General features: G+C 39.4%; 1 protein-coding gene across 1 annotated transcript in view; it reads right to left on the reverse strand.

Moving 5' to 3' along the window:
• The window catches only part of chrna8 (cholinergic receptor, nicotinic, alpha 8), a 36594-nt gene extending 25968 nt beyond the window's left edge, over positions 1–10626 (reverse strand). The window contains exon 1 of the mRNA XM_061047993.1: positions 10400–10626. Within this exon, the coding sequence (XP_060903976.1) occupies positions 10400–10469 (70 nt within the window). The 5' untranslated portion in view covers positions 10470–10626. The remainder of the gene's footprint in view (positions 1–10399) is intronic.
• Positions 10627–13386: the final 2760 nt, after the last annotated feature.

The raw sequence follows: 13386 nt of genomic DNA on the forward strand, positions 1-13386 counted from the left end.
AGTATTTATTTACAGTGAGTATCCCAACATGTGTTAACTTAATAAAACAACAAAAGTTCAATGAAAAATAAGTTGAAGTACCCCATACTTAAATCAGACTAAGGACCGTGTGATGGCAGCACATTCTCACCTCTTCCCCGGCACGAACAAATGTCTCCTGGTTTTATAGACCGCCCCATTAACAAAATGGCCGCAGCTGGGTTCAGCACAACTCCAATAGGGAGTTTCACTTTTCTCTTACAGGAAAGAAATACAAATAAACCCTTACATTAACATCAGCTCTTTTACTCAATTAAATGAACTTAAAATAATTAAATTTTATTTGACCTGTAACTTACATATGAAAGAAATGATGAGACAAAAAACATTTCTCAGAAACAAAACCCCTTCAGATGGTCTACCCCAGTGATATCAGCGATGACATCATCAACCTTATAAATACCCAGGAAGTGCTGGGCCAACCCCTTTAGCTGCATGGGACCACATGGGGAACTGGACAACAGAACAAACAAAAGTAAGTATGGATAACAGACAAACAATTATATTTTGCAATTCCAGAAACTAAATAAAAATGACTGAACTAAATCAAGACTGTGTGTTTGCTTTAAGGTGATTTATACTTGGTGAACTGTAACTTAATGCTAACACAAACAAACCCAGGATAGTAAGTGCTGCAATGATACACAAGCAAAAAATACATTATAGCAAAATACCCAGCTGTAAAGAATAATATGATTTGATATTAAATGAAGATTTAAGTGACAAGTGGTGAATAACAAAAGAGCCCCCCCCCCAAAAAAAAAAAAAACAAGGCTTTGCAAAGTAATAGAAGTGAAGGGACAGTTCTGAAAAAAGGTCAGTGTTTTTATTGCACAAAATGTTCAGCAACTTGTGGCGAAGACCACCGTTGGCACGAGTGTATCCGAGAGGCATGTGGTAAGACATCTGTAACTGAGCCAGTGATGTGAAGCCTGAATCAAAGAGCTGACACCCAAACTAAATACACTGATGACTCCTCAAAACATTCATAAAGTCGTAAGTTACCAGCATTTCGAGTAAGTTATTACAGTTCGCCTTTCCCGCTTTTTTAACTTTATATAAAGCCTGAAACGTGTTTGCTCTCAGCTCAGGACCAGACAGAGAGAAATGTCGAAGACAAACTAACAGCATCTTGTCAGAGGTCATTTAAAAGTAGCATTACACTAAATTCTAGATACCACTTTCAGGATGCAGAGTAGACAGTATATTTTGTAAACATTTTAATCTGCAAATTCTGCACATCGTACTGATGAGTGTAAGTGCAAAATGTTCCAATGCAAGTGCCTTTGTCAAATTATTCAAAGGAAAGTGTAAGACTTAAGGTAACACTAACTCAATATATCAAACCATCCACCCATTTTCTTCCGCTTTTCCAAGGTCGGGTTCGCGGTGGTAGCAGGTGCAGTACGTCAACCCAGACTTCCCTTTGCCCCCGCAATGTTTTCCAGCTCCTCCTGGGGGATGCCGAGGCGTTCCTAGGCTAGACGGGCTATATAATCCCTCCAGCATATTCTGGGTCTACCCCGGGGTCTCCTCTCAGTTGGGTGTGCCCGGAAAACCTCCCCGGAGGGAACTCATTTCGGCTGCTTGTCTCAACGACCTCATTCTTTCCGTCACTACCCGTAGCTCGTGACCAAAGGTGAGGGTTGGGACGATGATCGACCGGTAAATCGAGAAACCTCAGGATATAAATATAATAAACCCAGTATACCACAGGATATAGACAGACATGATTGAGAATTGGTTTTTGCCTTCCTTTGACTTCTCTGTGTTAATTTTCCCCTCAAATAAATTCAATTTAAAGCAAGTAACGTGCTTATGTTGGTTTTTATGTGCCTGTGTTTTTGTATACACTGGTATGTCGATATAAAACTGCTCAATGATATAGTACCCTGAGGTTCTGCCTAAATTCCAGTATTACTGCATAATGAATTATTTCTGGTAAAATAAGCAGAGCCAGACTGCTTCTGGGCAATTCAGGGACCCAGAGGGCAGCAGCACCCTACGGGATCATTTATTTCAGCTCGGCAGAACCCCTCAAAAATATGAATATATTGCAAATATTCACAGTCTCCTTTGAGACCAAACCAATTTCTCTTGATGGGTTTCCTCGACTTCAACATTTATTGGAAGAACATTGAATGTGAAAGCCTTTGTGCAGTTTATTGTCACCAAGAATCAAGAGGAAATAGAATCTGAGACAAGTAAAGATGTAAATTTGGTGTGTTCAGCTTTAATGCATTCAGCTAAGTGCCCTAGGTGGAAAGACAACCATGCAGCATCCAAGAATATGTCACCCTGTTTGAATCACTTCATATTTGGAGAGGCTCCAGCCCCTGATGTTAAGGTTTAGAGCTATCCTATACTTGAGGCATAAAAAAAAATATCCGGTATGTTTTTGAAATGATACCTACTGTTTCTGATAGGATTAAAAGGAAGACATTAAGAATTGACACTATCAGGACAAGGACATGGTTTGGGAAAATTAAGACCGACGACAGCGACTACTACTTCTCAGGGTGAGCTGGTTGGAGCCATGAATCTGTTAGAATAAGAGATAAGGATGATTCTGCTTAACATCAGCAGAAAGAAAGTATTTCAATAGTGTGTGCTAGGCGAGGTATGGGGAATCACATTTCAGACATGTGGCTCATATGTAAAAATGTGACAGATGTGAACATTAAAGGAAGACTGCTGAAGACTGCTTTTTCGTTCACGGCTGTTGTGTACCATCACCAAGCCTCTTTCTTAAAAAAAAAAAAACTCTGTCTGAGATTATCCAGGTTTACAACCCGGATAATCTTGGGATTATCTCCACTGAGTGTTTAAGTTCATTCCATCCAATCCTAAACAATTTAAGATAAACTTTCATGCATTTTTACAGACCTTTTTAAGAACATATCAACATATCAGTCTCTGACTGTTAAATATGGATGTTGAAACTTAATAAAAAGATCATTTAAGTCGTCTCGATTTGTAATCAAATGGACATTCAGGTTGGCCAACATTGTTGGAACAAATACAGACATGTCTGTTTGGGTAACAATTTGAAGAACTTCTTTTCTCACACATTAAGGATCAAAAATCCTACTGAATGAGATAATTCTGTACAACCTTCAACATTTTGGCTGCACTGTCCTTTGCTTGGGAGTCTAATCTGCTTTCTGCTAATGGAGTGAATATAAATCTACCAGCCAACAACGCAATGTTTGAACAGATAGATACTGCATGGAGAGACAGACAGATAGACGGATGGACAGTGGGATTGTAAACAGGAGAGGATATTCAGAAATAAACAGAGGGAGATGGTTTTACTACTTTCATTCTTCTACATTTTGACTGCACAGATCTCTATGAGCAGCTTTATCCCTTTACGAGCCAAATCTTGTGATATCCGTATTTTTAAAACTCTCTATACGTCTGTCTTTTTACCTCTATTTCGTCTTTTCAGTCTCTCTCGCCTTGTCCTGAATTTGCATTCACTTTTTCTGCTTTCAGCATTTTTGTTCTTATATATAAATGAGCGCACACTAAAGCCGATTAGGCTGTGAGGAAATAAACAAAAAGCTTGAAAAGCATGGTCATGATCAGTGCTGTCACTGGTATGTTAGCACCACCTGCAAAACAAAGGGTGGGATTTTTTTTTATAGAAAGTCCTTTAAGGTAGAGGACAAGTGTGAACTGTGATGCCAAAAATGTACATCATTTTTTTCCTGATAAATAATCAAGCTCATCATCATTTTCTCTCGCTCTAACACCATCACATTCTCTCTCTCTCTGTCTCTCTCACACAAACACACAAACTCAGCTAGGCAATTCTGTCCCATCTGAATATCTTTTTTTGGGTCAATGCGTTCAGATGAGGTTTCCAAACAGCCATCAGACACAGGCTATCTAAACACAGACGGTCTGGGGGACACATTCTCACTCACTCTTCATTACACACACACACAACCAACAGACACAGAACCAAAAAACTAACAGGACTGCTATTTTTGGCGGAGCACTAAATGACCACCTCTTACATCAGGGTGTTTTAGTGCCTCTGATGAGCCCAGCTAAACCCACCCAGGCTAAGCTGCACACACATACACAGACACATACACACACACAGCTATTAGGATGAAAGCATGTAGAGTAATGATCATGGGTTTGTTCTTCAGTCTCGTTCTGCCATGATAATCTAGCATACTTATGCAGATAAGGTCATCTATTATCATGTAAGAGAGGGTTTTATCACTATTATGCTTTCGAGGAATCTAAAAATGATGTCACCAATCATCTCTTTTTTTTTTTAAAGACTATTTAATGATTGAAAATTTGCCAATGGCAGATTTTTATTCATTTTCTTCATCATTTGAAAAAGCTAAATATAATTTCCATGGCACATAACCTTCACTACTTTACAGACGTCTTTGATTCACATTAAGTTATTTGTCCATTGTTTGTCCCCCATCCTGTTTTTTATGCACATATTGAATGCATTATTGTTTTGTCTGACTCATAAACGCTGCATGCAGCCAGTGCAGACAAACACATCAATTACATGAACTGGGTGTGTGTTACTTGTATCAAAACTATCAAAACTCATATGAGAAAAATAGATCACAAAAAAAGTTTTCTAAGCGCAAACTTGTCATTCACAGGTTTTGTTTGTAAAGTCAATGTCCCTGATTGGGGTTATAAACACTGTTATTGGAACGATGCAGCTTCTTATTTAATAGTCTGTTGTTCTCAGATTTTCAAAAGCACTTTCTAAATAAAAAGAAAATTTAGGTTTATCTAACTGCTGTGTTACCATTTTCATAGCAAAGCAACAAAAATTGATCATGTGATTCGCTGTTAATATGCATGGAGATGCATTTTGATTTGAAGTGCTGTTAAAATGCACTGATTGACTCATGGCTAGCTGAGAGGAAGAAAAGTTTTATGATAAATATCTTTATCTCTTTTTGCTGATCTAAAAAATCCAGATCTGAGAAATAGTGTTAAAATATCATCTTGTGACTGTTCTTAATGTAAATATAACAAATGATCAATAATAGTTTGATGACCTGTAATTACACCACCCAAACACTGGGAAAGGAGGGCGCTAATGCTAACGTGTCTTAAATGCTGGTTGCCACCCGACAGAAAGAGAAGACAAAAAGACATCAAACAGCCAATCATGTGGCAGGGATATGGGTGGACAGACTTGTAGACGTTTGGAGCGAAATGGAAACACACGTCGAAATGAGCGATGGTGACACTGCTTCAAGCAGCAGAAAACATTGTCGAAAAGACGACAATAAAGGCCCCTCTCACTTCAGGAGTTTGGAGATATTTTGGCTTTTTACAGTCCAACAAAAAACAGAGCAGCTCTGTAAACTGTGCCAAAGACAAGTGCAGCTAAAACGGGCAACACCACAAACCATTTCCACAATTTGAAACAGTATCACCCGTTAGAACGCATCGAAAGAAAGAAATTACCAAACGTCCCATTGGACCCTCAGCAAGCACCGGGCCAGTAAGTGTAACTCCCCAGCATCGAACTGTTATACCAGCGTTTTCCAGCACCGTGCACTGAGCTTATAGTTTGCCATGCTCTAACAATAAAGAATAATTCAACCACAATTAAATCAACTTTCACTCAGAAGCAAAAATCAGAAGTAAATGATTTGACATTCATCGTGATAATTATCAATATCAACGGATATGACATTTTTTAGTGTAATAACATTGTTAGTCATATTTCCCAGCCCTAGGTGTGTGGCAACATCTGGCTAAAATGGTGTAAAGTACAAAAGTAGTTGTATGAGTGGTCCTGTGTTTGCGTCCACTTTTGCACTTCTATGAAAACATATAATTATATTTGTCAGATTACCTTTAAAATTGTTTTCTTCTTGATTAATATTTGTCTCGCCTATCATATTCATGGTGTTTGATGCTTACCAAAAGTTTCTAATCATAAAATCTAAGGTCTACATTTAGCTGGCTTTATTTGAACAGTGTGACAAACTTTCTTGCCAGCTAGACTTGTCTGTAGTCAGGATTAACATGGGGCCTTTAATGTGGCTGAGATCCCTCAGGTCCTCAATGATGTAACATGAAGCCTGAGGAATTAACAGCGAGAGGGCTGCGGGGGAAAAAAACTTTCAGGAAGATAGGAATATGGGTAAAACACTTTGATAAATACAAGTAATCCACTTCAGTTCAATTTAACATGAATCGACATGAGACAGCGAGCTCTGTCTTTTGATTCTAATCCCTATGGGGAAAAAAACACAAATGCAAAAATAAAATTCAGATCCATGACACAAAGCCCTGATTACTCATATGATATATGCCTGATATCATATGCTAGCAAACATGCCTTTAGTTGCTGAAAAAGTAACGTAAATATCCAAATGTCCTATTTAGTTTAAAACATAACAGGGCTCTGGTACCTGAATGCTTCGGGACAGGGTGTCCAGAGTTATGAACCTGAAGCGGGATAGCACTGCACAAAGAAACAGCTGACAGATGCCCGCTCCCTAAGGGTCTGCACAGTCGACACCACCACAAATGCGACACATCTACAGCCATTTCGGTGCAAATATCTTGTGTTTGAGTGTGTTTGAGTGTGCAAGGGAAACGGAAAAATTCAAACAAATCGAATTGCCTTCACAAAATCTAATAATGATGTGGAAGGAGCGAGATGTCCAGGCCAAACAATCATGATAACTTGTGTGAAGCTGTGCGATATCTGCTGTCTATACAGTGGGACTTTATGGCAAGCTACAACAACAGTTATAAACTCAGGGAAAGTAGTTTTGATTTATATCAAACACTTATTTAGTAGTTCTTGCATGAAAAGTGATCTCTGACTAGGATTGTTTTTTTTTCTAATTTCTCAATCAGTAGATACAACAAAGAGGTACAACATGTGCCAATGCTGTGATTTAATTTGCAATGCATCAAGCAAAAATCCAGCAGATATAAATGATATAACAAACAACAGCCATAAATCAGACACTCTGGACCATGGGGGACAACCTCTTATTATCAGGTCAAAAAGTCTTTGCCAGATATAAATTGTGCCACTGTCTTTCTCAAACCTGTACGCGGGTGTCCACCTCAACAGAGACCATCAATCTACACTGTAGATCATAGTCTAGACCCTGAAACCTGCCATTAAACTGTCAGAAAGAAAAACACCCAAAGAGGAAAAAATAATAAGCCTGGTGGGCTGCATCAAAGATTCTGTCTACAGTACTGTATGTGTGTGTGCATACATGTTTTTGTAAAAAAAAAAAGAAGTTTGCTTTGTATTTGAGCTTAAGAGAAACAAGTGTCCTTCAAAAGACTATAAATCAACCAGGATACTTGTATTAGCTCCAGAGTCACTGTGCATGGATGTGTCAGTGTATGCATCCACCCATTCTGTGTGTGCATCGTTGACACACACCTCTTTAAACCAACCCAGTGTGCATTGATTAAAATCAGGGTCATTTCTTCATTGGTTAAGTACCTCATTATTTCACCATCAATCATTTAGAACGAGATGAGTCAGGGGAGGTCAGTAGTGAAGCACCCAGATGTTCAGCAGCTATAAAACCTACATCTTAACCAAGGTGGCTGGCTTAAGGCCTAAACTGCTTCAAAACACACATCTAGGTAGTGCTGGAGAGAGGAAGACAGATTCAGCGATGACAGGAGACACAAAAATGAGGGAGACAGGTTGTAAAAGAGGGGCAGGGAGAAGTAAGAGAAATGGGTTAGAGGAGGGAAAAGAAGGTCATTCATTTGGCATTAAGGTACCCGAATAAAGCAACAAAGCATCCCTAATACAAAATAAGACGTAAACTCTACCAATTGCGAGACTCTTCTAAGGATAAGTTGCGAGGAAATAACAGTGAAGCTGAAACCTTTATATTTCCGTTCATTAAGTTGTGATGCTGTAGTGTCAGGTGAGTTCATTTGATTTCTGCATGTTGACTATTGTTTGATGTCAAAACATCTCGTTTTATAATTCTGGGCCCTTTAAAATGGAAATGGAGTGTTATGTTGGCTTTTAGTTGCGTTGTTCATGCTGTGAAGCTTCAAACCCAATTCTAGCTGGCGACACAAAATGTAAATCGGGGCCTCTAAAATCTGCAGCTACTTTAATAGACGAAAGAAAGAAAGAAAGAAAAGAGAAGGGCAGCGTGTTATTGACAGAAAGTCAAATGTAAAATGATGGTAAGGAGAGGTTGTGTGAAGGAGACATGAGGGAGACTGAATAGAGACAGATGAGGGACAGTAAAGAAGACCAGAGGGACATATTTAATACTGAAGCAGTTTTATACGAGCCACTTTCAACCTTCTGCACTTTCTCTAACAGATGTTTTTTTTTACTTCTTTCCGCAACTATGTTTTCAGTGCATTTTACTGGAAGAAGAAAGGTGATGATGTGCATGTACACATGTTCGTTACCACTCTGTGTGTGTGTGTGTGTGTGCGTGTGTGTGTGTGTGTGTGTGCGTGTATGCACTAGAGATGCTTATTGAACAGACATGGACCCATCCATCAACCCATCTTTTCCAGCATCTTGTTGACTCGACAGTGGTGAGCGGAGATCTGAGCGTATGGTGTTGTGTGTTAATGGGGTTTCAGATGTATGGAATCCTATGGGAGAGCTTTATAATCTATGGTAGAGAGTCCAGAGCCCTTAAACCACTGGAATTTTTTAATCCTAATCCAGGAGCTAAGACCTTCTCCATCATGCAACACAAACTGCTTGGCCAACACATCTTCTACCATTGTTCACCAGTCCACTATGACGTGTGTTGCTTTTGAAAGCCTCAAACTGAAGAAAGCTCCACAGGTGAGCAGGAACGGTAAAATGAGAAACTTCAGGCATCAAAGTTCAGCTTCTCAGTTTGAACCTTAAGGTCATTTAAATGTAGCCCAACAGCAGCACTTATAGCTGACTCAAATGCTTAACTAGGGCATGAAAAGTCCATTTATACATCAATTTCATGATTAAAGAGCATAGAGTCTGGGAAGGTTGTAAGTATTGCTGAGCATGGAAAACCAAGAGGCAGGCATCGAGAATGTCTGTAAGAGTAAAAGAAATACAATAAAATAAAATAAAGGAGCCATAGTGAACTAGATGAGGCGTTGCAATGTAATCAAGCAGATATTATTATAGCATCTGTGCCAGGCTATTTCACTCTGACTATTGTCTCTGATCCTCTGAGTGAAGGTCAGAAATTAAATACACACTAATTTTGGTGCACTTAAATATGGGGCAGTTGAGCCTTTTTTTTTATTTTATTTTTTTAGTAAAACCATAACAACATTGTCAATTTCCAGAGGAGATCAGCTTGCCCAGTTACAATTTAGCTAAAATTGCAAATTCGTAATATACTTTTAAAGACTGGCAATGAAATACAGATTTTGCCTTGAATTGGATACAATGCCTTCATGCAGCTGCTTCTTCCGGACTTCCCGGGCTCAAAGACTAAGAAGAAAACCTGCTGTCATTTCAGCCCCCTTCTCCTTGATTCCCAAAAGATAACTGACCAGACTGAGATGAGGACAGTTGAAGGCAGTTTACACAAAAATAAATACACAAAACATAAGAGGGATTGAAAGCAGCTCTTCAGCAAAGCTGCTGTGTCACAGACTACACAGCCCAGATGTTACAGAAGCTGATGGTAATGTTGATGATGGGATAGAGCTTACACCAGAGAATTATACTCCAGCATGCACATCTCATTGCACACAAATAGCAAAAACAATGCCCACTATAAGCAGGCAGTGGTGCACACATGTTTAAAAATAACTATTTAAGGATTAAATCAGCTGTTTACCATGGTACACAAACTGGTTGGTCGTAAAATTAACAGAACTGAAGAGAAGAACATGTTGGAAGATAACTGATGCCGATTAGATTAACTTGCATTTGTCATTTTGAAGATTCAGGAGCCAGTGATTTTGAATTGTAGTAAAAAAAAATTATCTGGTGGCTACAGAAAACAAACTACCATGATTCAGTCCACTGAGCAAAACAAAAGCAGCATACATTTCCATCAATTTAATTCAGATTTAAATCTTGCCTTTGTATTTCACTTGTTTGAAATGCATAAGAACAAGCTGGATAGTCAAAGGGGAAAAAAAGCTTTTACAAAGCAGACAGCAGAGCAAGTTGCTTTGAGAGCAACAGATAAAAGCCAATAGCTCACTTCTTTTGACAAAACCTCTGCACGAATCTTGGCGATTTTCATTCAATATCATCCGCATTTTATGGACTTAGGCCAACTTATAGGCTATTGAAAGATCCCTACACTCCCTATAGGAAGCTGTTTTTAAAGAAAAAACCAACAACCTTATTAGGTTTAGACCTAAAAATACCTACCTTTGAAAAGCATGGTAGCACAAATATAAAATCCAACCGAACATGGTCCCCAAAACTTGAAGTACCGCATCCTGGAACCGCTGAGTGGACTCTGCCTGCCCCCGGCAGCGAGCTCTCAGTACCGGTTAGATCTGCTCCGGCTTGTCGGTGGTTCGAACATGAGACTGAAGATAGACGAAGAGGCAGACAGTGTGTGTGATAGAGAAAAAGGGGGATTTACGGACCAGAATGAGTGTGGAGTTGAGATTGGCGCGTTCACGTTAATCACATTCCCTCACGCAGAGCTCAGAGCTGAACGAGGACGCGCTTACCGAGCGGGAGTTCACAAGAAATATGGCTGCGTGCAACTTCGCAGGTAAACAAAGTCATGACAATAACTACACAAAAGTTTCAAGCATATTCAGGTTTTTATTTTATTTATATAGACCTTGTTCAATTCATGTTTTTAATTCAGTTGCCTGCCAGGCTGTGACCTAGCTTACTTTTGTTTGATTTGAATTGTTTTGTCTGAATTCCAAAGTACTCCAATCACTTTTCCGAAAATGTTCAGTTAAATTTCTTGGATATGACTAAGCAGTAGCCTAATGCCGTATGATTATTAATCTCTAGTAACTTTATAAAGTCAGTAGGTGTGTAACAGACTGATAAAAAAAAATAAGAGGGGGGTAAAACATCTGCTGTGACAGGATGACTTAAGGAAGAGCAAACTGTTTGAAAGCTTCCAATAATTCAAAATAAGTGCAGGGCCAAAGTTTTCTACTGAAGGCTGATTCATTATTTAACAAACCTCAAGTTGTTTAAAAATAATTGAGTTTTTCTATATTTATTCAACGCCTTTAGAATAACAAGGGCTCCCAGAAAAGAAGCCAGATTTGCTTTTAAGTCACCCAATGATATTTAAAAAAAATGAATCTAGGCTAGTACTCCTCAGCACTGGAAAGCTTTTCATTTTCTTTTAGCTCATTGTTTAGTTTTTAGGCTAAAACTTTTCTCTATATGCTGTGTACACACCAAACGCTACAAAAGTACATAGAAAGTCAATGGAGTGACGCAAATCGCGTGGTGTGGCACAATGGACTCGTCGCGCAACGAAATAGACACCAAATGTCGCACGAGGTACGCCAAATTTGCGTCCACCGCGGCTTCGCGTGAGTTCAAAATATTCAACTTCAGCGACAAATTCGCTTGATGCCTTGACGCGACAGCCAATCATCATTGACAGAAGACGATGGCAAGGCTGACGTCAGGAATGGAGGAGAAACTTCTGGAGCTGCACAAGTCTGAGCAGCCGTAATTGCAGTTCCTGAAGAAAACAGTGATATTCACAGAGCTGCGCCAAAGTACGTTGTAAACACAGAGATGACGGTGTTTGAATCTACAACTTGTCTGACTTCGGTCAGCAGGTAAAAGGCAGTGATAACAGTTGTGGCTGATTATAGGAGAAGGAGGCCCAAACAAACATTGGTATCTAGGTGACAAACCCCTCCCCCTCAGCTTGCTTCTGACTTCAGGGTCAGACGGGCGAAAATTCGCTTCAATAAATTTGATCAACAGGATGACATTCGCGCGATCACGCGACGCAAATATTATTTTCGCTTTTGGTGTAGGTACTCAGCTTTAGGTTCAGTGTCAGCGCCGTTATGGGTTTCTTTTGTAGCCCTTAATCTACAGTCCACTGAACTGCACCTGCACTGGGTTGCAACAACTCGGGGTACATTTAAATGTAGCCCAGTTTGTTTAAGTTAACAAACTGCTAACACTTAAAATGTTCAACCAGCTGAGATAGTTCCAATGTAGGCAGATGTTACAACTTAAACCTTACGCCTATCGATCGACGTGGTGAAGAAGGGCTGAACTAGACGACACCCAGAAAAAAACACTGTAAACAAAAAACGGTTGTTGCCAGAGCTCGACAAACTTTTCCTCTGTCTCATATTCCATCAGCTTTTTCATTCTTCTTTCGCTTCGCCAAGTTGTTTGTTTTTATGTGTGACTTATGCGTTATGTTGTGTCTCTGATGTCTTGATGAATATTGTTCTCCATGAAACGTTGATTTTAGGGGCAGAGGGGTCCCGAAACCCTATGTCTGCCCTTTGGGCTATAATCGTGATAATGACATGTATGACCTCATCATTGGTAGTTGTGAAGTCTTGTGTAAAAAAAAACGGTTGTCATGGTTTAGAAGTTTTTTTAAGGTGGGATAACTTGGGGATGAGGAAGTGTAAAGAGTTTCACTGGCTGTTTGGTGTCAGCAGTGTCCTTAAAATGTATGATGACTTTGATTTGTACTCCCCCTTAATTTCACCAAGAGCGTAGCCGCAGATAATTTCATCTGGCCAATGATACATGTTAAATTACCTTTATTACCTTATGTTGTAGTTCATGATTCCACCACTTGATATCACTGTTGTTATAATACACTAGCTGTACGTGCAGGGTGTAGACTTTAGTTACCATCTAATCATTATGCTTTGTCATATTTCTCGTGCATTTTCATTGCTGTTTGTTGACTAAGGGCACTTAGTGGCAGTTATGCAACCAAACAATGTCACATCTTAAGTTTCAACGTAGGGGCAGGTGTGGACTTTACACAGAATTTACGGATAACAAAGTGTGTGATGATAACTGTTAAACCTGAAGCCTCCAAAAAACAAAAGAAACAAAAGAAAAAAACAGAGCAATGTAGAATTATGACTTTAATTCATCATGTGGAAGAAGGCACAATTGAAGGTCATTGAACTTCACCCCACAATCCAATACCGTCTGACACTGTTTCAGATTAAAACACAAATAGACTCATCTCACAGTTGATCGTAGTCCTTGACTCGACCTGGACAGGAACTCTGCCTCCATAAGTGTGTGCAGATCATTAACCAACCCTCCTTCTTCCACAGCTGTAGACTATCATCCTTGAATATGATGTGTGTACCGCACTGCAATTTCCTACTTCTGGATGTCACAAAGAGGTTCATCAACTGCCTTTTTGT

This window comes from Labrus mixtus, chromosome 10 (genome assembly GCF_963584025.1).
Source record: "Labrus mixtus chromosome 10, fLabMix1.1, whole genome shotgun sequence".
NCBI classification, from domain to species: Eukaryota; Metazoa; Chordata; class Actinopteri; order Labriformes; family Labridae; genus Labrus; species Labrus mixtus.